This window comes from Ambystoma mexicanum, chromosome 5q, assembly GCF_040938575.1.
Source record: "Ambystoma mexicanum isolate Mex_15411 chromosome 5q, UKY_AmexF1_1, whole genome shotgun sequence".
Taxonomy (NCBI): Eukaryota; Metazoa; Chordata; class Amphibia; order Caudata; family Ambystomatidae; genus Ambystoma; species Ambystoma mexicanum.
The window spans coordinates 752,209,119-752,236,762 of record NC_090933.1 but is presented as its reverse complement, the minus strand read 5'-3'; the positions used below and the strand labels follow the sequence as shown (position 1 = coordinate 752,236,762).

The 27,644-nt window shown below is 42.3% G+C and overlaps 1 protein-coding gene across 6 annotated transcripts in view; it reads right to left on the bottom strand.

The window, feature by feature from the left end:
- Window positions 1-27,644, bottom strand: part of ZFHX4 (zinc finger homeobox 4) — a 193,672-nt gene that overhangs the window by 100,690 nt on the left and 65,338 nt on the right. For all 6 annotated transcript variants that reach the window (XM_069621230.1, XM_069621231.1, XM_069621229.1 and 3 more), the window contains one exon: window positions 1-82. This exon is cut by the window's left edge and continues 150 nt beyond it. In XM_069621230.1, the coding sequence (XP_069477331.1) occupies window positions 1-82 (82 nt within the window). The remainder of the gene's footprint in view (window positions 83-27,644) is intronic.

Genomic DNA, 27,644 nt, shown 5'->3' with positions numbered 1-27,644 from the left:
TAACCTTCGTGGAGTAATCACACAGGGCACAGTAGTAATAGCAGGATTCCGAATTCACAGTTCCTTCGTGCTTTTGCAAGTGCTAAAAAAACAGAAATTCCTGTTAATATCAAAGCATTTTTCCTACAGCAGCTAGCATCACACATCCAATACAGCAACCTAAGACATTCTACAGAAGGCAATAGTGTGAGAAACATTTGAATTAGAGGTCTAACTCGTGCTTAATACTACACAGAAAAAAGGAGAAGCAGACTGCTTTCATAAAATTAGCAGATAGTTAAAAAAAAGTATGTTTCCAAATCACAAGTTTCAGAACCAACTAAGTCATTCTGTTACACTGGGCATGATAATGCTAGTAATCCAGAGAACGTGTACTGATAATGATTGAATCCAAATGTCAATGAAGCCTTGAAAATAATACCCTACTGCCTGAGACCACTGCATTCCAGACGAAATTGAGCATTAGACTGAGGTTTCTACACAGGTTCGTTTCTTTCAAGTCTAATTAATATTTAGTGCAACTTATAAACTGAGAAAGCAAATACCAACGTAAGTATGTTTAAGCTAGACCCTCTCTTATAAAGGTTACTTTGTTTTAACGACTGGCTCAAACGTAAATGTTTATTTAAATTTTCCATATATCTGCATTGATGGAATAAACCTACGCCCTATATAAACAAACATGCTTCTCTTAATGATATGTTAGATACACGAAAAAGTTAAGTAACCTAATTTGAAGTTGAAGCTAACTCAAACCAGATATTACGATGTGGAACATTTTCAAAAATTTTTACCGTTCAGTGACCCACATCACATTTTTCACCAGAAAAAAGAGAAATCTGTTTTTGTAAGAGCTGCTGACTCTGATTTCTACCCACAGCATGTAATGAGATCCTTTCAAATTTAGTTTTTCTTTTCCAATGGAAAACCCCTCACAACTTCCAAACGTACTTTATTTCTAAACTAGTTGTTTATTTTGATTACATTTGGATGTGTCCGCATCACAAGAAAGACAAATGCATTTCACACAAGTGCAGACAATGGCAGGAAAAAGAAAGCCCAAATAGGTTCGGAAAAAATAGTCATTGACGAATTTTCCTTAAAAGTGTGACAAAACAATTTAATTTTTAGGGTGCTGGTCTCTTGCATTATCTTTTTATGAACCATGGACTTGCTGACATTAAGAGGCATAACCCTATTAGGCCAATAGTACAGATAAAAAAGAATAATCATCTCTTTGTGGGTTTACTCAGTGCATACATTTAAATAAATACACATTAGTACACACCAGCCACATCCTCCAAGACATTATTTCTGTGGATTACAATAGGCTTTAAGTAGGCTTCATTATTGGAACAGCTGTGAGCAAAGTGGGACAGAAATGAACACTGTTTCATGTGAGGAAAGCTTGACTATGGCACTAAAATATATCTATTCATGTATTTGCTGTATCACCAGACCATCTCTTGTGAACACTGCTCAGAGCACTGATTACACTTAAGCCATGCCAAATGTGTGTGGATATGTCCAGGTGAGAAATACGGTGTCTTGGGAGTATGATTAGTGTATACTCTTTGATATATTCAATTCAACTTCTGGGTTAAACAATGTCTTAGGTGGAAGGCAGTTGCTAGCCAGGGAAGTGTTGGGGAACTTTGTAAACAAATTGGGAGTATGTGAAAAGAAATTTTACAGTTAACCAGAAGCATTTGGAGTAAAGCCTTCTACAAGTACTCAGTTACTGTGTCGTGATCAGATCATAGTTGTAGGCTTGTTTAAATAGTTACGTTTTAGTTTCCTCGCCACACATACTTAGAGTGGGACAGAACAGATTTCTGTCGTTCAGTCATGCAACGACCAAGAATCAGGATAGGATTTCGTGCAGCATGGTTACATAGAGGCTAGCCCCTTTGTCCACTGTGTTTATTTGGGGGGGACGGGGTAGAGGATAGGTCGGACAGAACATTACATCCAAATTTGTAACTGATTTGTTTCCTTGTGACATCCATCACGAATATTTTATTGATGAATATATAGATAAAAAGGGACCCCATAGTATAATCTGTATGAGATCCTTTGACTAGAACATTAGACCAGTCGGATGGTGAACTACTCACTGCAGTTTAAGAGGAACATTTTGATTAAATGCCAGGCAGTGTCTGAGATTTACATCCAACGTCCAAATAATTTCTGTAGGATTCTGAGAAAGTTACTCATAGCAATGACCTGTGTACTCCTGGAGTAATAGTCCTGATTCCTCCATCCTTGTGTAACAGTATGTCCTACTGGGATGCAACCACAGTGGGTTTTGAAGCACCATACAGTCTTTTTGGCTTTACCAAAGCTGGGCGCATGCGTGTCCATGGAGCGCCTCTACAATCCCAGCCTTCCCACCTCAGTCCTCTAGCATCTGCATAGGCCTTACCTGACTGATGGCTAGTTTTAATAGGGGAAGGAGAGCAGGTGAATGGAGCAATGGGACTCGGGAGTGCAGTAAACACTACAGTGAATAACTTGTCATTACCCCTACGTCCCGTCCCGTTTCCTCCAAACCTTTGGAGGTTTCCAAAGAAATTAAACCAGAAAGGAGGGAGGGGCGTCCTGGAACTAGCTCACCCAAATACATTTTGCAGGACAGTCTGCCCTGAAACTGCAGTCCAAACTGTAATGTTTGTATTAAGCTGATAGAGAGGCCCAAGCAGCTACTTTAGCAATGCCTTTGATGGAACATGCTGCTGGGAAGGCCATTGATGCTGCTTTTGCACAACGCTTGTATAACCTTCAAGTATAAAAGTGACTGCACACTGGGCAGTTGATGCTTTAGTGGCTCAATTGCCCCCATTAGTGGTTATAAATGTGACAAATAGTATCTCAGATGCTCAGAAAGATTGGGTCTGTCCAAGTATGCCCTGAGGGCCCTGTAGAACCAAGCAAGGAAGAACTCTCTTTGCTTCTGAGGATTGATTTAGAAAGAAAGTAGGTACATAGATTTCCAGGTTCATATGAAATTTAGATACCAGTTTAGGGACAAATGAAGGAGGCATTTGTAAAATCACATTGTCTTTCTCCCACATAGAGAGCCCGCAATTCACCTCCTCGACATGCTGAACTGATTGTTACCAGGAAGATAGTCTTCCATGTCACCAGTGTTATGTCTACAGCAACCATAAACTCAAATGGTTCATGAGAAATAACTCAAAGAACGATATTAATACTGCATAGTGGATTAACTGGTTTCCTAGGTGGGAATACATGCCAAAGGAGATGAAGGTGCTGCTTAATCACAGGGTTCGAGACAAAAAAGAGAAGATGCTCCTGAATAACAGCATGCACCTACAGTCGGTAAATACGTTTTGCAGGATTCTATCTGGCGACTTCATGATGCCAATTGGGAAATGAATGTCAATATGTCATCCTTAAGAACGAAAAGAGGATTCTATTCCCACTCAAAAGCCCAACAGCAGAACCATGTCCATTTGGTCTTATAATGCGTGCGCCAATCATATTTCCATGTCTCCTGGATAACCTGCCTACCCAGGAAACCAGTATTCTCTCGCTGTTGTTAGAGCCGGAGCAACTAGGGTTAAATCCTTAGGAATCAAGATGCTAAAGACATGAGAGGAGGGGTGCAGAAGGTCCCTCTGAAAGGGCAGACAAATTGGTCTATTTATGAGCAAAGTCATAATGTCCAAAAACCACAACCTAGCAGGCCACCAGGGGTTTACTAGGATGATGGACAGTGTCCATTCTGGTGAAATCTCTACATTGTTCAATGAATGTGGGGAAGAGGAGGAAATGCATAGGCCACCATACCCTACCAATGGATTTCCAGTGCATCCCGAAGGGAGCCAGGACCTTGGCTTGCTTGTGATGCATATAGAAGGTTTTGTCTGCTGAGGTGTTGTCTGATGAGGTGAGATGCATGAAAAGCGGAACAGCTCTGCATCTACTTCCTTGTCATTCGTGTTATGCGGCTGTCAGGCAGCTTAACGAGTCCGCCTCTTTGATTGATATGCCGAGGATGAAGAGCTTGTAGGCAGACACCTTGACTAACGCCCACTCCGACATCTTCATTGCCTAGAGAACCAGAATGGGAGAGCTGATCTCCTCTTGCTTGCTGACACAGAACATAGAAGTCAAATTGTCTGCCTGAATTCAAACAAACGGGTTTCTTATGCCCAGAGAAAAAGCCTAAAGCAACAGGAAGATCAATTCCATTTCAATGCAATTGTATGTTATTTACAGACCAGAGATTGTGGACCTGTAGATCCTCCAAGGTGGCTTCCCAACCTTGGAGGTATGAAATAGAGGGATACCAGAAGGGAACCCCGTCTGTTAGGTTGCTAGTATTTGATCATCCTCTTAGATCCTGTGAAATCTGCTGCAGAACCTGTAGGATTTCAGACTTGGAATCTGTAGTTTGAGACTCTAAGGCTCCCAGAAAGAACAGGCTCAGATGCATTTTCATACAGGCCACAGGGACCGCTAAGACATAAAATGCCATGAAGCCAAAAAGCCTTTGAAACCACCAAGCTTGAAGACATTTCTCTTCCAGAAATATAGACATTGTGGAGAAAATGTCAGAAATCCTGCCTGCTATGAGAAAGACCCTGGCCAAGTCCATCGGAAGCCTATGAAAATCAGATCCTGAGTGGCTGTCAAGGAAGACTTCTGAAAGTCCACTGAAAGACCTAGGCTGAGTAGTATAATTTGCAACATCATTGCATGATTGGCTTCATGAGGTGAATGAGTCCTAATGTACTAGTCATCCAAATAAGGGTACATGCGGCCTCCCTGAAAGCAAAGACGATCAGCTACTAACACCCTAATCTTGGTTAAGTCATGTAGAGCCGAGCCATGTGCGCGTTTGACACAGGACAGTGGCCACTGCCTAAAATGGCCAGGCCATGAGGTCCTTTGTTCTGTCCTTCGGCCATCTTGTCCCTTTGCCTTCCCCAGGTCGAGCAGACCCGGAAAATTCCTTATTTGGTCATGCAGACCCCCGCGCATACCGAAGTTTTCGCAGGCTTCTGCATGCCTTGTGCGCCCAGGAAGTGGGCTGGAGCTATCTAGTTCCAATACACATCCTAGGTGACAGGATGTCTCGGACCACCGTGTGTCGGGGACCACCGTGGTCCATGATTGGTCCATGTCGGGATGGCGGTATGTGAGCAGATCTCCTATTGGTTTCTCTTTGTTTTGGCGCAAAGTAGATTTTGGATAAGAGAAGGCACGTTACACCCATTCCAGGTTGATCTTCTGAGTTCACAACAAACTTAGTAAAGGATCCAAGTATCCTGAACTAAAGAAGCAGATCTGTGGAACCGCTGGTGACACACTGGAAGGTTTGGCCCCCTGACCTTGCTGTTGTCCCATCAAACCCCCTGTTTCTGATCAAACCAAGAAGGCCCTCAAGGGCGCTTCGACCCATTGGAATAGTGGGACCAACTATTCTGGGCACCTCCTGCTTAACCTGTAAGGGGGCTTTTTCGGACGTGTTCCTGGACCACCCAGTGAACTGGCCAGCTTGTTCGGGACCTTTGTCAGGAACCACCGCCGTCTAGAGTTCTGACTTGAGGCTTTGGAGACTGTAAACTCTGGGTATAAGGCACTCTCCCGCCGAGTTTCATACACCTAGCATTCCTAGATCTGGAATTAGGAGAGTACGTCTGAACCTGAGCATACGCGGTCACTGTGTCGCCCAGCTGTGGTGACAAACTTCGTGGGTGCCTTGCTACTGTGTTCCCATGTGCCCTCAGACTCACTGCATTGGAACTGGCCTGATCCCTTCACCAGGAGCGAAGAAATCATCACTGTCCTGCCAGGGAATAATTCCTGGAATGCAGCCCCTGAAAGCCACAGAGCTGCGCAACTGCAGGATTTGAAACTGCAACCAAAGTGGACTCAACTGCAGAAGTTTGGTCCGGAGTGCGCCGAGGTTCGGTACGTACTTGCAACCCTTACCGGTGGCCCCTGGTGCATCCATAGACTTTTATGCACGAGTGTCCCCTGAGGGCCACTCCTCTTTATCAAGGTAGCCTGTGCTACCGAGCTATTACCAACTCTTGGATCCTGTTCTGCCCTCTTGGGGAGACCCTCCTCGAATAGTAGGAACTTATTCTTCACTGCCCCACCCACCTTCCTGAGTCTCTACAGCTCCTTGAAGAGACCCTGTTTTTAACGTAACCGCACGACCGCAAGCATCAGCACAGAATGTACTTTTGAGCTCAAGGCTCCAATCATCTTAGGGACTGGACTGCCTCTTAGCTAGGGTTTGAATTGTGAAGGATTGCCTATAAGATATTTGCACTGTGTGACCCCTTTCTTTGCAGGTTTGCAGGTTGTGGATCCCATTAGGCCATTGGTAACTGTATATGTTTCATAGGTAGTGTTGTGTTGGTTCCGTTAATACTGCTGAGATTTGCTTTATGTTTGATTTAAAAGGCCTTTAATAAATGTATATGTATTTTTGATATATACACCTGGCTGAGAGTAATTTGTGGTGTTGTGTGTGCTCGTTGTGGGATTTCGATCCCCCTTCGCCTCCTGAGACCTAGGCTTGACTGCCGGCAATGCTACCTTGATTCTGGCTTGTCTGGAATGTAACCCTGTTCCAAGAAACTAGGCTGGCCTTCTGAACCTCTGCCCACCAGGTCAGAGTTCAGAAATCCATCTTAACACTCATTACATCCCCGTCCAACACTCTCCCATGCCACAAAAACACATAACTATGTTTGTCTTGCTCACATGATTGGCCATGCAGTTCATCGGTTGGTGCACAGGTCTCCCAGACACCCCCACGCCATAAAAGGAGTAATTTAGAGATAATTTGAGCACTGGATAACAACTCTCTTCTAACTATGGTGGTAAAAGCTAGTGAATTTCTATGTTTCCTGTTTACAATGCCTTTTAGTGGCCTATCGGAAACTACGCATAGCTTCTTGAACAATTATGAATCAGGTTTTGTAGACTTTGTGCCAGAAAATGTGATTTAAAGAACAAACAGCACTCTCAGATTGACCCATTCATTCACTGTATACGAGTACAATTTTAATTCTACTATAAATGCTGACGCAAAGCCCCAAAATCCAAAGAATATCAAACTGGTCTAGATGATTTTTCTATTTGCTTTAATTCTGGACCTCAAAGGACGTGTGGTGCTGCTGCCTCATTCTGAGTCAGGTTTAACACAAAGTATACCAACCCCAGATGGTCACAACACTATAATGTAGCTCATTGTCTACAAGATCCCGCTGCTGCGCCCAAAAGAGCACCACTCTATGAAAACACTCTACCTGTCTAGTGCTTGCACCACATCTGGGGAAATATTACAACAGTAACAACTAAAAATACACCTACATTTCACCACACAGACTGGAGGACATAGTTATGCTGCAAACTGGGAAAAGAAAATTATGAAATCATTTAGGAATACAGAGTAGAAAGTGTCGTTTAATTTGAACATTCTTCAGATGCAAACTCTTTCAAATGGGAATTGGCAACAGTAAAAATAGCATCTTCTTTTGTACCCATCTTTGTTTCTAATGGTTATAGTCAGTGATTTAAGTGGGATGCGAAATCGAAGAGGCCCTCCTCTGGAAAGGGGGTGTGGGAAAAATGAACTTGGTGTATCCTAAAGGCAGGGCAGGTAGCCTAGGCAAGGGCAGTCTGTCCCCAAACAATACATCATGAGGCCCTGTAAACGTATAGTTTTGGTTACTATGCTTTGTCTCATCTGGTCTTGTCTGCATACTATAAATAAAGCTCCCTCTGGGTCAGTTTCTAAATAAATTACTGTCTGTAAATCAGTTTCTCACATAGTAAATAAGCAATTATTTTAGTCAGTAAATCAATTTCATTCTGTAAATAAAGGAGTCAGGCCCAGTGTGCTTAATAGCATATTGGAAGTGCTCATTTAGAGCTTCAGCTCCACTACCTGCTGCCTGTCCCATGGCGATCTGCAGCTATTAACCCTATGCCTCCGTTTCTTTAGCTGGGAATTTGCAGCAGTATGAAGTGCAAGGAAGGGCTGGTATGGTGCACATATTTCCCTAGGGAGGCACCAGTCTTCTCAAAGTAAAGGCTATGTCATTTTAAATGTGCTTTTGCTGGCCAATGTCAGATCTCTTTAAAGAGCTAAATTAGCATACTTGCGGAATAATGATGTTGAAGGTGGGGCTCATGTTTATGCACCCTCATTGCTAAACGCAAGGTAATCTCCAATTGACTTTTCATTAGAAATCTTCATTATATTTTATGAACCACACAGTTGACTCAAAAGGGAGGGTTAGCCTCCACCCCCAAAAACATCATTTTGAAATGCGTCACCTTTGAAACCCCATGCATTTTCAGCCGCCCTGAAATTCCCCATGAGAAAGGAGAGGAAGATAAATAGAACGCAGGTGAGCTACTTGCTGTTTTGCATAAAATCAAATAATATTTTGGGAACATAAAACGAACACACATTTGTATTTAGAACATATTTCTTACAGTGCTTCAAGCTTGCAACCCTTCTGAGTACTTAATACACACTGGCCTGGCTGCTTATTTAATTTGTGATAACACCCTAACAGTAAAATGACTGCAAACCACGAGCCATTTATGCTCATTGGGACAGCCATAGCCTTTGACAAGTTAGGTTTTTGTTGTCATTCTTTCGTGGATGATGGCCTACAGCGTGTATTTCCTTCACAGCACATTAATCAATCCGTCCCTAGTGAGGGTAACCTGTTCACGCTCTCAGTCTTTTGATGCACACTCAGTTAAACTTGTGCCTGGTGGACGACTGGGGAGCCCCGGAGCGCCCCGGATCAGGTGTCCTCGACCACTTAACGCACAGGTTATAAACTTCAAAAAATGGAAAGAGAGGCAAATTAAAAGCCGACATTTTGTTTGTAATTTAGAATACAGACATGTTTAATGTCTGTACGTTTGATTTCGATTCCCATTTTCAGAAATGCTGTCTATAAGTCACTGTGGTGGAGGCAATTGAGAGTCATTCAATTTAGTCCAGATTTGGAGTAAACCTGTACTGTGGTGTGCGCAAGACTAACAAGATAATACAACAAATATCCAAACAGATGGAAACAAGCCCTGTTGGGGTCCTGATGTTCATGCCTATCTCGTGGCTGCTCTAGGAGGCGTACATCATGCCATTTATGGTGTTTTAAGGATAGTAACAGATATGGGTAGGAAGGTTAAAGTACCTTGTTTGGTGGTGAGTAGAAGGAGAACATTTAATCTTAAAATGTCTTACAAGGGCTTTGAAGGGCATTTATTTCACGTAACCACAACTTTACACACTACTAAGTAGGGAAATTAGCACTTCTCTAAGTGCAGCATATTCGCAAGCTAGCGCTCAATAGGAGGCTCTTATGGTAGTAAAGGCAATATGAGGTTTGCCACTAAACGGAAAAGGAAAAGTCAGTCCATTTGAAAACGAATCCCCTTGTTTCTAAAACCAGTACTTTGCAGCTCTTTTTCACTGTTCATTGGAACGCAGATGCTTTAAGAACCGCAGGACTGTGGCAGTCACATTAACCTTCGACTGCGAGTTTTAATTTGAATTGCCTTTGCTTGAAACCACAACTTATTTAGCAAACCTATATTAAGAAGAGTTGCGCCACCTAAATCTTTGAGTACATCCTCGAACCACAACAAGTCAAGCATATCAAGTGTGTCTACAATACTCACAGGCTAATGAACAATGCACAAAAACAAAAGCAACAGCAAGACTCCTATTATCTGATCTTCCGCAAAACACAAAAACGACCTTCTTTGGGGGAGAGGAAGTGCCAGTAAGCCTGCAGGTGTGAGCCAGTTAAAAGAAAAGCCTTGGACTAAATAGATTCTTTCACTGTCAGGGATTAGAGTCATGGCACCAGTGGCAACACACATCTTTTCCTTTAACTTACAAAATTTTCTCACGAGTCTGCAAGAGTTTGTCCCATCAGGGGCTTTCGGAGGCCATTCAGATGTCTTAAGTTTTAATTAAGTTGGCGTTGTCAGAAGAAAGCTTTTTTGGCACCGAGTCAGGGTCATTAATTACCGCTATCTTTGTTTCTTTCAGAAGAAAGAACTCTGCTGACTTGTTGGGTTACTCACAGAGCTGACGTTTTCTATTCTGCCGTTCCTATTCACCTCTTAGCAGAACTCGATTAAAAAGTTTATCAATTGCTTCCATCTGCGCCATTTGCAAACCTGATGCTCAATTAGATTTACACGATTTCTGTTATTATGCCTTCACGAAGTTACATTGTTTCCATAGTTTAATAATTTCTGATTTCCCTTAAATCATCACTGAAGCCCAAGAAAACAAGGATACACAAATCATGCCGAGGTTAACTTCCGTCTCCTGAGAATAGAAGGTAAACAAACATTCTGTATATACTTAAGGTTTCCATCGTAGTGTTGCACTGACAGCATACACGCAATTGATGCACTACTAGTGTGCACACACTAATATCACATCATTTGATTGCTCAGCAAATTGTTTCTTCAAGTCAGCATTCGATTCTGAAAGTTAAAATATATAAAAGTAAATGAGTCCTTTTCGTTTTGCAACTGAGAGCACCAATAATAGGACTCTGCAACCACAAAACTAAAACAGATTAACATCAGCTTGACATAACCTTACTGTGGAAAAAGACAGGTTTATCCTGCTCTGCTGAACACAATTATGATTGCTAGTCGCACTAATGGTTATGGGAAATAAGCCCCAGAATTTAGCAGCCTGAACAAGAAAAACATCTGCCATCTTTGCAGACTTTTGAAAAGTGGCAGGTCCTCTATTGGTTTTTCTTTTTTCATAGCGACTAGCCAGTGCAGCAAACTAAGAGAAGTGTAATGTGATCAAGTCCTGTAAATGTGCTAGAATCAGTGAGAAATAGATTGAGAATACTGTACGAAATGCACTATATCAGCACAATACATATTCTTTTCATCCAGTTTTATACAGCTTTTGTTAAAAGGGTTGATGGTTATACATTGTTTTTAATGTTTTGCTAAACCACATCTGTTAATGTGTGAACTAAAGGTAATGCCAATAAAAGCACTTTCAGATTTACAATACAGTTAGCTATGCAACTGTTGAGTAACCTAAAATAATACAAAATAAAACGTAGTATTGGAATATCCTAAAGGAAGCTATGCAAACATTGTGCAAAAGCATTAACAAGCCCTTCGTCCCATGGATGGTAGAATTTGGGTTGCTCCAAGTGGTGTGGTACTCGAAGACCTAGTTTAGAGAAAATTCATTTATAGTGTGAGAAGTCCTGTTTCTTTTTCTTTTTTCTTTAAAGTTGTTTATGTTATAATATTTCCTGTTTTGTTCAAGTAAATTACTGTTTTTAACACATTCTACAAGGCTGAAGAGAAGTGTTTGATCTGGTTTGTCAAGCATCAGAAGGTAGTGCAGCAGCTTTAACCTTGTTTAAACAGCCGGTGAAGACTCTGCTAACACTATGGATGTGTGGTATATTCCAGAGGTGTATTTCCGTTAGTTTGCATCCTCTGGACATAGTGAATTTAACAACTTCAATCTGCCAAATTTCCCTTTTCCAAGACCAAAGAATGAACCGACTTCATTGTTGCACAATAACATTCAAATAATTGATAAGCAAAAGGAACATGATATCCCTTTATTCTGGACTGAACACTACCTTTTTTCCAATGGAGATACTAATGCTAATTTGTAGGAGATAACAATTACACATGAATACAAATTCTAAGTTAAACCATGCAAATGAAAGTAAAATCATTTTCACCATCACAAAGTAGTCTAAATTCATCTCAGCAGACTAACAATGATGCGTAACAAAACGTGAGTACACCGTCCAACTCGCCCCTCTTAGCTACTCTATCTTAAGTTCTTCACTTTCACTGGCCTCTAACCTATTCTTTAATATTGCCTTTCCTTTCACTCCATCTTCTACTAGCCTCATCCTCTCAAATCCCATCTCTCCTTATCTTGTTTAACTCTTTCCCTCCCTTTCATTTTTATGCTACTTACGTTTCACTCCAAATGATTGATCTCGGTGCATTTCCTACCAATTTGTAACACCATAGAAGGTCAACTCTGCTATCTGCTCTGTCCCCGGCAGCTTGTGGCTTGTGCTATGTGCAGTATGTTCAGGTCGGAGCAGTTGTTGCTCAACAAAGGCACATAGATGTAAAGGCACTGTGTTACCAAAGTCTGCTGGGTGAAGGGGTGGACATGCATGTTTGGTCAACCGACCAGATGAATCTAGAACTCAGGGGTGCAGACTGATGAGCCATCAAACGACTATGCAATTTGGCATTATGTAGTTGGGAGCCACTGGCTCACAACTTCATAAAGTCAGTAGAATTTTTGGCAGACATTTTAAACAGTATGAAACCTGTTTATGATGAAACAGCTGTATTAGACACATTGTACAACCTATTATTAGCATACTACTTGTGCTGAGGCATCATGACAGTTCTAAGTCACAGGGCACCCATTACACAATATGTCCTGCCCACACACCCCTTCCATCCTGGTTAGTTAATATTTTCACGGAGAAAAAATGTTCAAGTCGCGTATGATTACATTAATAAATTCCACTGCACCCAGACAGCCAATATAATTCATTGGTATTTGCACCAATTCAGTCGTTACCACCTAATAGCCAAAAACACCATTGAGTGGAAAGTTTCTGCTAGAGGCAATGCAGCAGCCAAGGCGTGTCTTGCCACTACACTGGGGAGAGGGCATCTGGGTCCACCATCGTAGGGGTGGAATGGGCTCCTTGAATCCCCACATTTGTTGAAGTACTCATGGAGGTCTAGCGCTACCATAAGAAAATGCCTAGAATAAGAGCAGAAAAAGGCATATGCTGTTCAGGGTCTTTGAGCCTTTGTACTAGTCATTTGGTTTTTACAGCACCGATGGCCTGGAGGCAGGATATGGTATCCATTGGCCAAGCTAGAACACAAATCTGGCCTTGCTTGCCTTCCTTTGGCAGTGATAGGCCATTGCATCTCCGGCAGTGATTTTCCACTGGCAGTAGTCACAACCCATCGTTGTCAGCATTGTGTAACGATGGTGGGGGCCATCTGGCATTAGGCCATCGTCTGCTTGCTGGTATGGACACCCCGTTCCTGTCAAATGGGCCAAACTGCTGTTACATAGCTACTAGCTATTTATTTGAAATAAAGGATACCAGTTATAAAATGCAAATCTGATCTGTACTGATGCTTGCTGTAACAAGGACTAATTCTCCACAACAAGAGTCAATCACAAAGTCATGAAACATCTTCGGATTCAAAACCTGTGCATCCTAGTAGGATATCACGAAGCAATTTCTGCAGATTTAGGTGGTAGCGAAACAACACTGTGCAAGAGCCTTATTGTTATTCTCAAAATCATACATAACAAAACAAAATCATTTTATATTCAAATTGCAACAGGCATTGACTTGATGCAGTCCTTTCACCAATGCGTGTGGCATAATTGCACTGGCACCACTTTCATAACATGTGCCATCTTGAACTTTTAAGTACCAGAATCTTAGAACTCTGTGTGCGCCTTGCGTGATTCAGTGGGCGTCAGAAAGGAGGCTCTTTGGGATGGAGTTTTTCAGCTGTCTAGCGTTCAATAAAAATGACCATGTCAAAAGAAAATGAAAATAACAAGAAAACATGACCGACTGAAACCCAGCCAGGTGCTGCTTAATCTAGTGTGTTGAATAAAGTAGAGAAAGACTGTTGACCGAGTGCCTGTGATATATACCGCTGGTGCATACACTGTTAGCTGCTATGCCTGCCAGTAAATAACGAGCAGTAACAGATGTCTAACTAACGTAAACATTTTGACCAACTCAAGAGTGTGTCACTGGTAAAAGGAATGCATTGATCATGCTCGCTTTATCAGAGTTTCGTGGCTTTCCAGGTGCCTACAGTCCGATCTCTTCGAATAATGGAGTGTGCAAATCTTCGATAGTTAATTATACTGGATTACTGCCTGGCAAACAACCAACTGCGTGGCCTGGGCACAGATCATATTATTTAACGGTTCATCACCAGTACTTTACCAGCATGCCAACACAGATCACTATTTGGTTGATGATCGACAACGGGAACAGTGAGAAAACCAACCGCGTATCGTGCAGAGACTATAAATGCCACTATTGTAGTCAACATTGCATTCCTGTAAAAGAGGCTACATGAAGAAAAAAAAATCCTTCTGGAATAAGGAAACGACCACACTCCAACATGCTAAATATTATAATGAAGTCTACCAAAGGGCGTTTCTTTATCGAACGTCCAACATTTGGCTAGAAACAAGATCCAAACAGATATGCCTAGTTTTCTAAATCAATTTTATTGTTGAAGAGACTCGGGTTTTCATGAAGATCCTATATTGCCGTTATTATGTAGTACCATTTTGAAGAAAATACATGTGCAAAATGTTTCAGGCTTAACCAACTGTGGTGGACATACTTCAGAAATGCCTTGACAAATGTATACGTTTAGGAATTGGCACTTCTCAGTTACTTCCCATAAAATGTCATGGATCCACCTATTAAAAGCAATGCAATGAGCTTCAAAAGTAAACATTTCTCTCGAAAACCCCTTTCTGTTTTGACTTTTACAATGTCTCAGAATGAACAGACCTGCAATATTCAGCACTAACATTTTATTAAGGGTACAATCATATATCGTGGCCGAAACAACCCCCAAAGAAGGAGTGCTTCTCGTCACTGCAGATGAGGCCCTATTGCTATCGCCATGTTCCAGTGTTTCTGGCCATCTTGTGCACCCTCTCCATCCCTATATATTGTACTGTGATAAATATCACTGTTTTCTGGATGACTTGTTAAATTCACACTACCAATCTTTTGCTCTATGACCTGAATAGTGTTCCGCTGCACACAAGCTATTTTTAAACTATAAAAATAAATCATGGGTATCATTGCATTGTGGCCTAACCATACTTGAGGTAGTGACAAAACACTGCAATTTATAGAGCCGATCACAGAGAAATATGTCCTAGCTTGGCTATAAAGGCTTGTGCCCCGTCGTGTGTCCTTCTCTAGTGTTCTCCCCACCCTCACCCCCTCTCACCTTTCCTCTTCTGTCCTCTCCCTACATTCTCTATGGTGCTCTCTGTCTTCTCCTATCTTTTCTAACTGCTTCTCTATCGACTATCCTGCTCTCCTCACTAAATCTGGTAGGAAGAAGCTTAAAAAGGACATCCTGGTCTCCAACCTGGGCCTCCCTATCGCGGATACCTATACCAGTGCCTCCTCCAGGCAAAACCTCACCAACATCCTCTTTGTCGTTCCCTCGCCAGACCTATGGACTCTACATATGGTCTCTGTGCTCTCTCCTTTCTCTTCTTCTCCCATTAATGGTGGCAGCCGGTGGGAGGCCCTCCTATCCTCCTTCCACTCCTCTAAGGTCATCATTAATGTTTACCTGAATGGCACCGTCTTGGTCCAATCCCCTCAGGCCAACCTTCTCCTCTTTGATAAACGCTTCCCGCGCCTCATCAATTTCCTGTCTTCTCCTGCTGTCCCTTCTCTCCCTTCCTCGACTTCCTTGCCTCCCCCTAATGACTCCTCCTTGGCTACCTTGCCCTCTCCATCTTCCTCTTCTGCCCCCCCTCAGGCTCCTTCTAAACCTCCGCAGGGCGTAACTCTGATTTGAACCCACCCTCCGGAAGTCTTTCAAGGACGGCAACCTTCTCCATATTGCCACTCTAAACTCTCGCTCAGCTGTCAAACACACCTCTGACATCTGCCGCCTCCTGGAGGAACTTGACCTCGATGTCCTCGGTCTCACCGAGACATGGTTCACGGCCAGCTCTGTCACGAGCTTTGACACTCTCCTCCCTGATGGCTACAAGATCCTCTTGGCGTCCAGATCCAACCGTTCCATAGGGGGTGTAGCCCTAATCTTCCCTCAGTGGATTCCTGCCTCTGTTATTCCTATGCAGGCCTACTCATCTTTCGAAAGCCTCGTCTGCAGGCTCTCTATCTCTCTCTCCTAGCCATTAATTAGTGTGGCTACCATCTATCAGCCACCTGGTCAGATCCCCCCTTCCTCTCTGAGTGGGAAGACCTCTTCTCTTCCCTCCTGGCCTAGACCACTCAACTCCTCTGTCATCGAGACTTTAAAAACCACCTTGATGCTTCCGGTCCTTCCTCTGGACTCTTTCGCGACCTCTGTGATTCTCTCTCACTCTCTATTCTCCCCTCTGGCCCGACTCACTCTGCAGGGCACACCCTGGATGTTCTGATCTCTTTGGACCTTCCTCTTTCGATCCCTCTCACCACTCCTCTCTCCTGGAGTGATCACTTTCTCCTTTCCTCCCAGCTCACCCTCTCCACCCCTCAGGCAAAGCCAACTCCAGCACTGCCACCCACCTTCTTGGTTATCCGGCCCATGAAGTGTGTGTCAGTTGAGGCTTTCGCCACCACTTTCTCCCCCCCTCTTCCCACCTTGGCTGACTCACACCCCGACACAGCCCTCTCCATGCTCCACTCTGCTATATCTGATACTCTCAATGTTCTCGCCCCTGTCATGAGGATCCGTTGAAGCTCAAAGCCAAGTGCAACTCTTGGTATGACTCTGACCTCGTCACCATTAAACGCAAGTGCAGGGTGGCTGGGAGGAAATTGCAGACTTCCGGTACATCTTCTGACAAACTGGCCTGCCACCTGCTCCAAAGGTAATACTGGCTCTCTGTCCGCACCGAGAGGCCTCATCCAAGCCTGTGTCTCTGTGGCATCTAACAGCTCAGACGAACTCTTTCAAATCTGCAAGGAGCTGGCCAATCCTGCTGCAGTCTCTACCTCTCCTTTCCCCTCCAAGGCCCTCTCCACGGCACTGGCTTCTCATTTCATCTCTAAAACCAGGACATCCTGTCCTCTCTCTTTTCCTCTCCCCTGTTCTCTTCCTCTGGCCCTTCTTCGGCCCCTCTCCTCCCTCCTTCTCTGTCTTTCCCCTGTTCTCCCCAGACGAGGGTTCCAGACAAGTCTGATCTATGAAAGTCTCATCAAAACAGGTTCATCCCTGTTCCTCCAAAACTATCAAGGACCACATTGACACCCTGGCTCCTGCTCTGGCTGACTTTTGCAACCACTCTGCCACTGGAGTCTTCCCTTCCCCCCTGAAGCACTCCTTTGTACAACCTCTTCAGAAGAAACCTCTGCCGACCCTTCCTGCCTGGCTAATTATCGGCCAATATCCACCACTCCTTTTGTGGGCAAACTCTTGGACAAGCTGGCCATCTCCCAGCTTAAACTTCACACTGAATCTGTTGGTTGTCTCCATGACCATCAGTCTGGCTTCAGAGCTGCCAGAAGCACAGAAACTGCTCTCCTGAACATCTGTGAAGACCTGCTCTCCACCCTTGATTCCAACACCCCTGCGTCCTTATCTTACTTGATCTCCCTTCTGCCTTTGACATGGTCAACCATGCCATCCTGCTCAACCGTCTCTGTGATAACCTGGGTATCACTGATCAGGCCCGACTTGGCTGACTTCTTTCCTCTCCAATCGACTCTCGCAGGTCCAACTTGGGTCCTTCCTCTCCTCTATCTCTACCTGTGGTGTTCCTTGAGGGGCTAACCTCTCTCCCTGACTGTTCAACCAATACCTGGCACTTCTTGCCCACCGCATTGCCACTCTCTGCCCCAACTTTCAGTGCTATGCGGATGACACTCAACTAATTTTCAGGCTCCCTTCTGCCACCTCTTCTCATTCTATCATCTCTGACTATCTGCTATCCAGCAGGGGTGTGCCGCCAATGTTCTCTGCCTTAATGCCAGGAAGACCGAGATTCTCCTTATCGGCACACCTGCTCCCACCTTTCCTGTCACTCTCTGGCCGGCCTCTCTTGGCCCTCTTCCAGCTCCCACCTGTGAGGCTAAAACCTCAGGGTCACCTTAGATTCCACACTCTCCTTCTCTCCTCACATCTATAACAGCTCTAAGAAGTCACACTACCAGACGCGCCTCCTGAGAGGTATTATTCCTTTCCTCTCCTTCCCCCAGAAGCTCACTGTCTCCAAAGCTCTGGTTCTCTCTAGATTGACTACTGCAACAGCCTCTTTCTAAATCTGCCTGCCCCTACTCTCTGTTCTCTGCAGCTCATCCAAAACAGGACTGCAAGACTTGTCCTTGGCCTCAAGCCCAGTGATCGTATCTCTCCAGGATTGAAATCTCTGCACTGGCTCCCAGTGGCGGCGAGGATTAAGTTCAAAACCCTCTGCATTGTCCATGGTAAAGGAGAATAAAAAGGATGTGATCGGAAACATAATGTATGACAAAAGTGGCAAGAAGCAAGCATACACATGTATGATACTGCTGTATAATTAGATTATTTTTCTCACAGTTGGGGCACAGAAAATCAATGTCTTCGAAGAGTATGGACACATGAAGGAATATGTATTTATAAAAGCACTTAGGACCTGGCCATCACATCTTACATTTATGTCTCCAATTTCCCAAGTTCTAGGAAAGATCTAATTAATTTCAAATGTCTTGTTTTACCACTGCAAATTATATTGGAGCCCATACAAAGAAAAGTACATTTGTGCCAGAATATTTTCAGAATTTTCTTTGCATACCACCTGGGTGCGGTAGTAGCACAGAAAGCGTGTTCTGTACACCTTTCAGATTTGTTCAACTTTAATGTACAAATTAAAAGACTACCACATAAAAATTGCTGGCAAAATAATCCCAAAATACCTTGGAATAAATCTGCTGTGATTGGGGCCTGCAAAGCAGTGTTAAGGCTATTGTAACTAATTCAATGCCCAACGACAATTTCAGCATAAAAAGTTCAATCATTCACCAGTGCATGGTATCAGCCATTTCTAATTGCTCTCTTGTTAAAGATCCACTGTGCACCAGGAAAGCTGCCCCTGAGCAGGACAGAAGAACAATCGGATAACACAATCTATTACTGTATCACACAGAGGCACCAGGAACCCGTTGTGAAGAACTAGACATTACAGATATTACAAGAACAAATATTTGGAAGAGGAAGCCACATTAAACAGGCATGATTTCCAACCCATTTGCATTTAGATAGCACAAAGGACACCCTTGAGTGTTGTTGCAGAAGTCTTTGTAACTCAAGATTCTAATATTTTTGTATTGCCACATTGATTAGAAGGATGTGCTTGGTTAGTACCCACTTGCTACGTTCAGGCTCTTCTTATTGTTTGAGGGGCACTGCATTAGGGTGCTACTCAGGTCTTTCGTGGCCATGCATGGGTATAATTCCAATTTGGGAAAGACTTTTCTTCAATAAACAGTGATCCTTGAGACCAGATTGTCAATACACTAAAATAATCAAGTGACTTCAGGAAAGGGCTTGCAATGAACTCACCAAAATTGATCTAAAACACAAACGCACACACGATTTAAGCAAATGCAAATACCTCTGACTGCCTGCGCATATAAACAAAGGGCAATCTGTGTTTTTACATGTTGAATACTGAAAGGCAGTAAAGTGTTCATAACACATCTGATCAGCACAGAACGCAATATAACGTGTTATGGTTGTAGTATTTATTTCGAAAGTAAGTTTTAATTTCTAGGATTCTAATTGCATTTTACTATGAGATGTGAAGATGATTTGCTAAAATGAAATTACTGATATTAAATAATGTAAATAAAAAAGGGAATGTTTTACATTTGCATGTTATATTTTGCTATAAAAGTAGATTATGTAAATAAAGGGCCAGTATTTAATCCTCACTATGCTAATTTCTGAAACTGCAAAGACTGCCTGCCATAAATGCATGACTCCCCAAATAAATTATGTTACAAGAAAGCAAATTCCGGATGAAAAGAAAAGCATATTTATATTACAGTGATTTAAAATCTGTCACCTTAAAACATCTCCTCCTTCCATCCATTGACCTTAACTTCACACTAAAAGCGTGCTTGTCTGCAAATTGGTAGCTAACCCTTTTGAGACAATCCAGATATTCTTCATGCATGCAACAGCATGCCAACATTTTTCTGACTACAATAAACACTGTCTTGTTCATATTCTGCAGAAACATGAGTCTTACTATAAAACAGAAATGCATATCTTTGCCGTTTTCAAAATGTTTCCTCAAAATAAAATATTTCTATCTAGAGTACAAGAAAAATCACAAAATCTCATATATAATTGGAATTGAATATGCCTGTTTTCTTAAATTGTCCGACTATATTCAAGCAGATTGTGTCTCACACACACACACACAACCACTCACTCTGTATCAGGTAAAGGCTACTTGTCTACTTCTGTTTACAATATGTAATTGCATTAAATCGCGAATCTGGAAAAATAATCTACCTATATAAATGGCTATTCTTTGGCTGAATTCTGGCAGCTGCAGAATTTGTGGGCCGGGGGGAAATGGTAGAAATGGCTGCCACAGCCAAGAACTCATCCCAGATTCACAAAGGGGTGAACACTTGATCATGCACTGTCAGGTTACTCGTGGAACTGTGCTAAAAAAAAGTCCACAATCGACTCTTAAGTAATATGGCATGTCGTATTTTGCAACCTACTTCAAATGTCAGAAACATACTTTAAATTTAGTTTGAGTGTGAGCAACTAAAAAGGGGGTGACAAATTAAACTGGAATTTCTACTACTTGGATTAAGTGATTACACTCAATCCAGTGCAGCCTGGCAGGGTGTTGAAAGAACATCCGCAACCAAACTAGATAAGGCAGACCTAGACGGAAAAACAGACATACTACATAAATGGATCGCCGATACAATCGACAGCATCTCCCCGGAAAAACCATTCACCCCACCAAGAAAAAGAGCAATGGCAAAATGGCTCACCCCCCTACAAAGCACCATGAAAAAGAACAAGAAGAAGCTGGAACTAGAATGGAGGAAAGAATATGATCAAGGTAAGAAAACTCAGTTCCAGAGGCAAATCCGATCATACAAGAATGACATTCAAAAGGCAAAGAAAAGGCACTATGACGGTAGAATCACCAAAGCCACCAACACACAAAATGAAATGTTAAACATCACAAACGAAATGAGGGACCCACCAGGCTGTGACAACACTCCGATACCTTCACAGAAACTATGCAACAACCTAGCAGACCATTTCAGAGATAGAATCAACATCTGACAAATGATACAAAACAGACCGATCAATCCTCACACACAACCAACCAGATACAACGAGAAGCCAGAGCACAATTTGCTAAACCTGCCAAAAATATCAGTAGAGACATTTGTCAAGCTGTTAAAAGATAGCAAGCAAGCAGACTCGCCCATGGACCTCTGCCCCCAGATATCTACAAATCAATCCTCGCACAAGGATCGCCATTAGAATACTACAGAAATCTTCTGAACCTGTTGCTTGCAACAGGGACGGTACCACGATCCTTTAAATCAGTGTATATTAAACCACTCCTTAAGAATACAAGTGGCGACGTGGAAGTCCTCTCCAATTACAGACCTATCTCAAGCATCCTCTACCCGGCAAAACTCCTAGAAACCTACATACACAAACTAACTCAAGAATACATAGAAAAACACCAGCTGCTGGACCAAGCACAAGTCGGTTTCAGACCCACGAGAGGAACGGAATGGGCACTCCTATCCATCTGGAATGACCTAAACACAAATGCCAACTCCAACACAACCTCAGCCCTGATTCTGCTAGACCTCTCTGCAGCATTCGACACAGTAAGTCATGACACCCTCGTCAATAGATGAGACAAAATAGGTATAACTGACAAGAAAAAAACATCCTAGCAAACAGAACAGAGACTGTCTGGTTAAAGCTCTTCAAATCTACTCTGCGAAGTTAACGAATGGCGAGTACCACAAGGATCCTCACTATCACCACTGTACTTCAACATCTACCAGACTCCGCTAATCAAGATCTTAAAAAAATACAATCTTACATGCTACAACTACGCAGACGACACTCAAATCATCAACAAAGTTGAAGATACACAGGAATATAACACAACTCTAGGAGAATGTCTCAAAGAAATCTACGACTGGATGAATGCCAACAACTTAAAATTCAACCCAGAAAAGACAGAAATCATGATCATATCCAATAACCAAGAGAACAACACCTACATCCAGTGGCCGTTAGAATTGGGAACGATGCCCACACCATAACAAGTAGTAAAAAACCTGGGAGTCCTAATTGATAACGCACTAACTTTAGAACCACAAGTAAATGCAATAATTAATAAATGCTTCTTCCTCCTTCACTCAACAAAAAGAATCCTACCATTCTTGTCCTTCACCCACAAAACACTGACAATCGTCACCCTCACCACATCAACTATCGACTACACCAACAGCCTCTACATCGGAATGCCTGCTGAAGAAACTGCAAAGCATCGAAAACGCAGCGGGCAGACTTATCCTCAAAATATTTAGACGAGACCACATCACACCAGCACTAAAAATGTTATACTGGCTTCCAATCAAACAACGTATCACTTTCAAAGCAATGTGCATAACGCGCAGAGCAATCAGCGGCCAGGGAGCAGAATTCCTACAAAATCTATAAGGCGACGAGACTCCTTAAATCAAGCAATGAAATCCACCTAGAACCAAAGCCAAACAAAAGCAAAATACTTGGGGTTCCTCTTTCTCCCACCTAGTGGCAAAAACCTGGAACAACCTCCCGAAAGAAATAAGAAACACAAAAGACCACCTAAAATTCAGAAAACTGCACAGAACCTGGCTCTTCAAGACCTCAGAACCAGACGGAAACAACTAAAACAATGAAACTAAAAATGGAAAGAGAGCCAATTAACATGAAACCCATGACAGGACAGATAACACTGAAAACCCACAGAGAAGGGACCACCCGCAAGAACTAAAGAGACAATGCAAGGCTGAACCAACCACAGGCGACAACCTAATCAGGATAGAACAATAGCTAACAAGGCTGACACAGACAACAGGCATAAGTAACAACTTAACCCACTACCCACTCCCCTTGCCAGACATGACAACATAACATCATGAGTATACCACCAATCCAACGCAACCTTGCAACCACACTATTCAACAATTACCTCACGCTCACAGGATACCCATCTTCAAAACCAACCCCACCATATAAGCAAATCCACTAGCCAAAACGAGACCACGAGTATGACACTGAGAAACCTGCACCACAGCTAGTAAGTAGAAGATGGAATCCTCTAGACTGGAATGCACTAGACTGACATACACAAAACCGTAGCAGAATCCCTGGAGATGGTCTTACATCCGAAATGACTAACCCAACTCACAGAACCAAATCAACTGAGACATAGGTATGATGAATGTCTTGCGTCAAATCTGGACATAATGGTAACGACTGACCTGAACCACATCACGCTCAGACAGTGCATTGGGAATAGGCATGGGTCACAACTAGATTGCCCCAAGGGAACCATTTTGCATCACACACAGGCTGGGATGGAAGGTCTGGTCTGAGAAACAACAAAGATAGAACTATAAAGACCGACCAGCGTGAAACATTGACAGAGAGGTGCGAGACAGCCTTATGTCATGCTGAAACAAAATCACTGTAAGGAAGACTTTCATCTAAACCTTGAAAGACACAAAAAATGAGTGTGTGCCTCTTCAAACAACAACGCTATTAACCTACCCTATTAAAAACTCACCCCTCTGCATATACCTCATCCATCTGCTACAGATCCACCAGAGCACCAGGGGACAGCTGTGGTGCGGTGGTGGTAGGGTGCGGTATAAATATCCTTTAACATTAACATTAACAAAAAGGGATTGTAGAAAACATGGTGGAGGCAGCTAAGAAATGGATAGAGTGGATAGAGTGAAGATAAGTGGGTAGGCGTAAAGACTGAGGGCCTGATTTACAACGCATTTTTCCATGGGACTGCGCATTTGTGAAACGCTTTTGTAAATCAGGCCCTGAAGGATATTTGCTACTCACAAGGGTAGATATAGCTTGATTTGTTACTTGGGTTGACAGGAAAAATATGGAAAAAATTAAGAGGGGACTGCTATTGGGATATGAACTATATCAATAAAATAACTGGCAAAAAGAAAAAAATGAAAATGAGTTCCAAACTATGAGTACTTTTTGTCTTACGCATGTTTTATGTTACCATATTATTGAGCTAGGAAACAAACGTTACATCGTTAAAATAATACAGCTCAGCACACACCAGACTTTTCCTAGTAGGGTATATGTACTAGGGCCTTGCCCAAAATCAGCAAGGGAGGGCATGGGGCTTCATTTCCACATCCTCTTCAAATTTTTATGGAGCCCTGTTTTCAAAATGCTCATTACTGAACTATACTAGTTGGAACGTTCACAAAATATTTAAGTCTTTTGAGCATGAAAGGTTGACGTGCAAGGTAAATTTGCGCTACATTTTCATACCCAATGTAAAATGCGAACTGGCTGAAAGCATCGTAAATAATTCCCCCGACAGGTCGCTTTCATTGAACGGCAGCCAGTCGGGGACTGCACATGCGTTTACTCCGCACAGCGGAAATACGTGGATTACCCACAGAAAGAAGCGGTGGAGGGTTAGGTGAGGAGGTGGTTTGGGCAGGGGTGACGGTGTGTGTGAATCAGTATGTGTGTGGGTGGAATGTGAGTGCATGTATGTTTTTAGGAAAGGGATGGGTCAGGGGAATAGGCATTCGGGGTGGTGGGATTGTACACACACGCTAGATGGGGGGGCGGTGAGGGAGGAGGGAATGGGGTTTGCGGTGTGTCCCCACATGAGGGCACTGTACGGTTGGGGGCGCCACAACAGATAAAAAGATTCTCCACAGTGCCGACATCGGACCTGGTGAAATGGGATTCGATGAAATTGGCCTACTGGAATTAACGTAGACCCCTAAAATATATACATATGACTTAAGCCATGTTGTAGACAAATGTCTAGGCAGTCACCCTACAAACAGGGAATTCGACTGTTTGAAAAAAATAGACCAGGTTAGTTGGCATGAAGAGATTTATTCCACAAAACAATGTCTGCTTTGAAGATTATTTGATTATTTGAAACTTTTCACCTTCACTTCTGCTTAGGAAATCTGGATTCCCATCTTGTGAATGGTGCCTCAGCATAGTTATATTAATAACTCTGTAAATATTTATTATCCCGAAAGCACAAGGAAAGTTCAATAAGAGCTCTTGTCAAAGGGATTGTGGAAAAGACGACAGAGACAGCTAAGAAGTGGCTAGAGTGAACAGCGGGTAGTGATAGAGACTACCCCAGATTACAAATAAATCCACAACAACAATGATCAACAAATGAGACAAGGTGATCTAGTAACACAAATACGATGAAACAGTATACAAGGATCTTAAAATGAGCACTAATAGAAGCTGCAGTCAGAGTTGAGAAAGGATTGGGGATTTGTGAGAAACCGTATCCTGACGAAATGTGCTGAATGCTTGACGACTAACAACCCACTAATGAAATTATTCATCATTTCACCCATTTATATTTATTTCGATTTGTACAAGCACTGCATGAAAACTTCAGAGCGCTGAGTGGGAAAGTGGTGGTGGGGGGCAAAGGAAGAGGGGACTCTCTCCTGGGTTGGATATTCAGGTTATAAGTAGACGTCGAACCGACTGGGGACAGAGGGCAGTTATGTATGGAGAACACATGGGCCTATATGATCACTGCAAATGATAAATACCGAAAACGAAAATGTAGAATATTTTTGCACGTCACCGCAGCCAGTAAACTCCTCTCATATTTTTTTATACCAAACCCCCACCGCCCCCCACCACATATTATTGCAGTGAAATGTGCAACAAAAACGTTGTCATCCTCTGTATTTTCAGCTTCAGTATTTGGTATGATACCGAAAACTGAGTATAGGGGGTTCTACCAGTTGTCTCTGAAGGAATTATATCCTTTATCAAGTCAGTCTAAACATCCAACAGAAAATGTTTACAGACTGTCCTCTACATTACAAGGGAATATGAGCAAAATGAACCATCTACTCACTACAGACCTATTGCATGTTGAGAGACATAGGGCCTGATTTATATACGCCCTTTTAAATGGGAAACCCCCATTGAAAAACGCTTTTTAAATCAGTGCCCTAGTTTAATCAAAGCCTGATCAGGGATTTAAACCATGTTTATTATATCCTTTACAAAGTACAGATTTAGGGATTTTTTTTATATGAAATGCTTGTTTTAATTATTACACATAGGGCCTGATTTACAAACGTGTTTTCAATGGGAATGTTGCACTGAAGAACGCTTTGTAAATCAGGCCCATACTGTATTAAAAAGTTATAATAATATATCAATATAAAAGAACTATTAATAACACAAACTCATGCCCAATTTTCTAAACCCTCAATGTGTAGCACTACCTAAATTGTAAAATCAGTGATAGGATTTGCTTGATTCTTTACATCCTTTAAAGGCATCCAATAGAGCGCAAACCATGACAATGAGAAATTGGAGGTCTGTGCAATCAAATCTAAACACTAAATAAGATTATACCATATATTATCATACAAAAACATAGCATTCATATGGCGAGACGAAAATGATCCTACTGAAATAAAAATCCTCATATTTTACGAGTATAGATTTGTCCATCTCAGTTTGTGGAACACTGCACCTTGAGCAGAACTTGAACAGAACTCATTCATGAGAAACTTCAAGTCTACCATGGACGTAACTATCTTAATTTGTTTCCAAAGATGAGGAAAAAACTACATCTATACACACAAATCCACTACAACAATGACCATTTTACGAGGCAAGGTGATCTATACAGACTCAGGGAAAAAAGCCATCTGTGTTCTTTACTGTTATTATTTAAGCCAAATTGCACCCCCGCACTAATCCTCAAGGTTAAATTCCAGGGAGCAGTTTAAAATTGCAATAAATTACCTGCATGGGCAAATGTAACAAAAATGTAGTGGGGAATATCGAGCTCAATATACAGGTCTGCAGATATAGAGGAAAGTTGCTGCTGTGGAAAGAACCTAATTGCACAAATGGGCTATGTTTTCTATTGTTGCCTTGTTGGTTTTAAAGTGTAGTTTCAAACAGCCCTCTAATATCAGATCTAAGAAATTAAATGAGATGTGCACGCGCTTTGTTTTATTGAGTGAATGTATATCTTCTGTATCACAGATGTACATCGTTGTTACAACTTCTTTGGAGTAGGCTTCTCTGCTTCATTAGATGTTAAGTACAACCTCGATATTAACCATTTTTAAGATAAGCTCCTTTGGAAAGCCATTGGTCTGTCCTGAAAGTAGAAATGATGCTTGTAGGTAAATAGATGAAAGACGGCTCAAGAGTTGCAGCCAATTGAGCAAGATGGGTGGGATTCAGGTGCTTTAATTTGGGCTTCATGCTCAAAATCCTACAAACTGATGCTTGAACGAATGAGAGAAATTAGCATTCATTACAAGTGATAGGTTCGATAAAGTAGTGTGCTCATCAACTATGTATATGGCATGAAATGACTACTTTTCGGTCATTTGGGCATATGGTGCCCTTCATGATTTCCTGTGCTTCTACATGATCTTTGAAAAAGTGTACTATGTTCGTTGAACAATGAAAATAAAGCCAATGACTTGAAAAGGTCACTATAAAGGAAGCAGATAAAACTAAATTCTCAGTATAAGACATACAAATCTGAA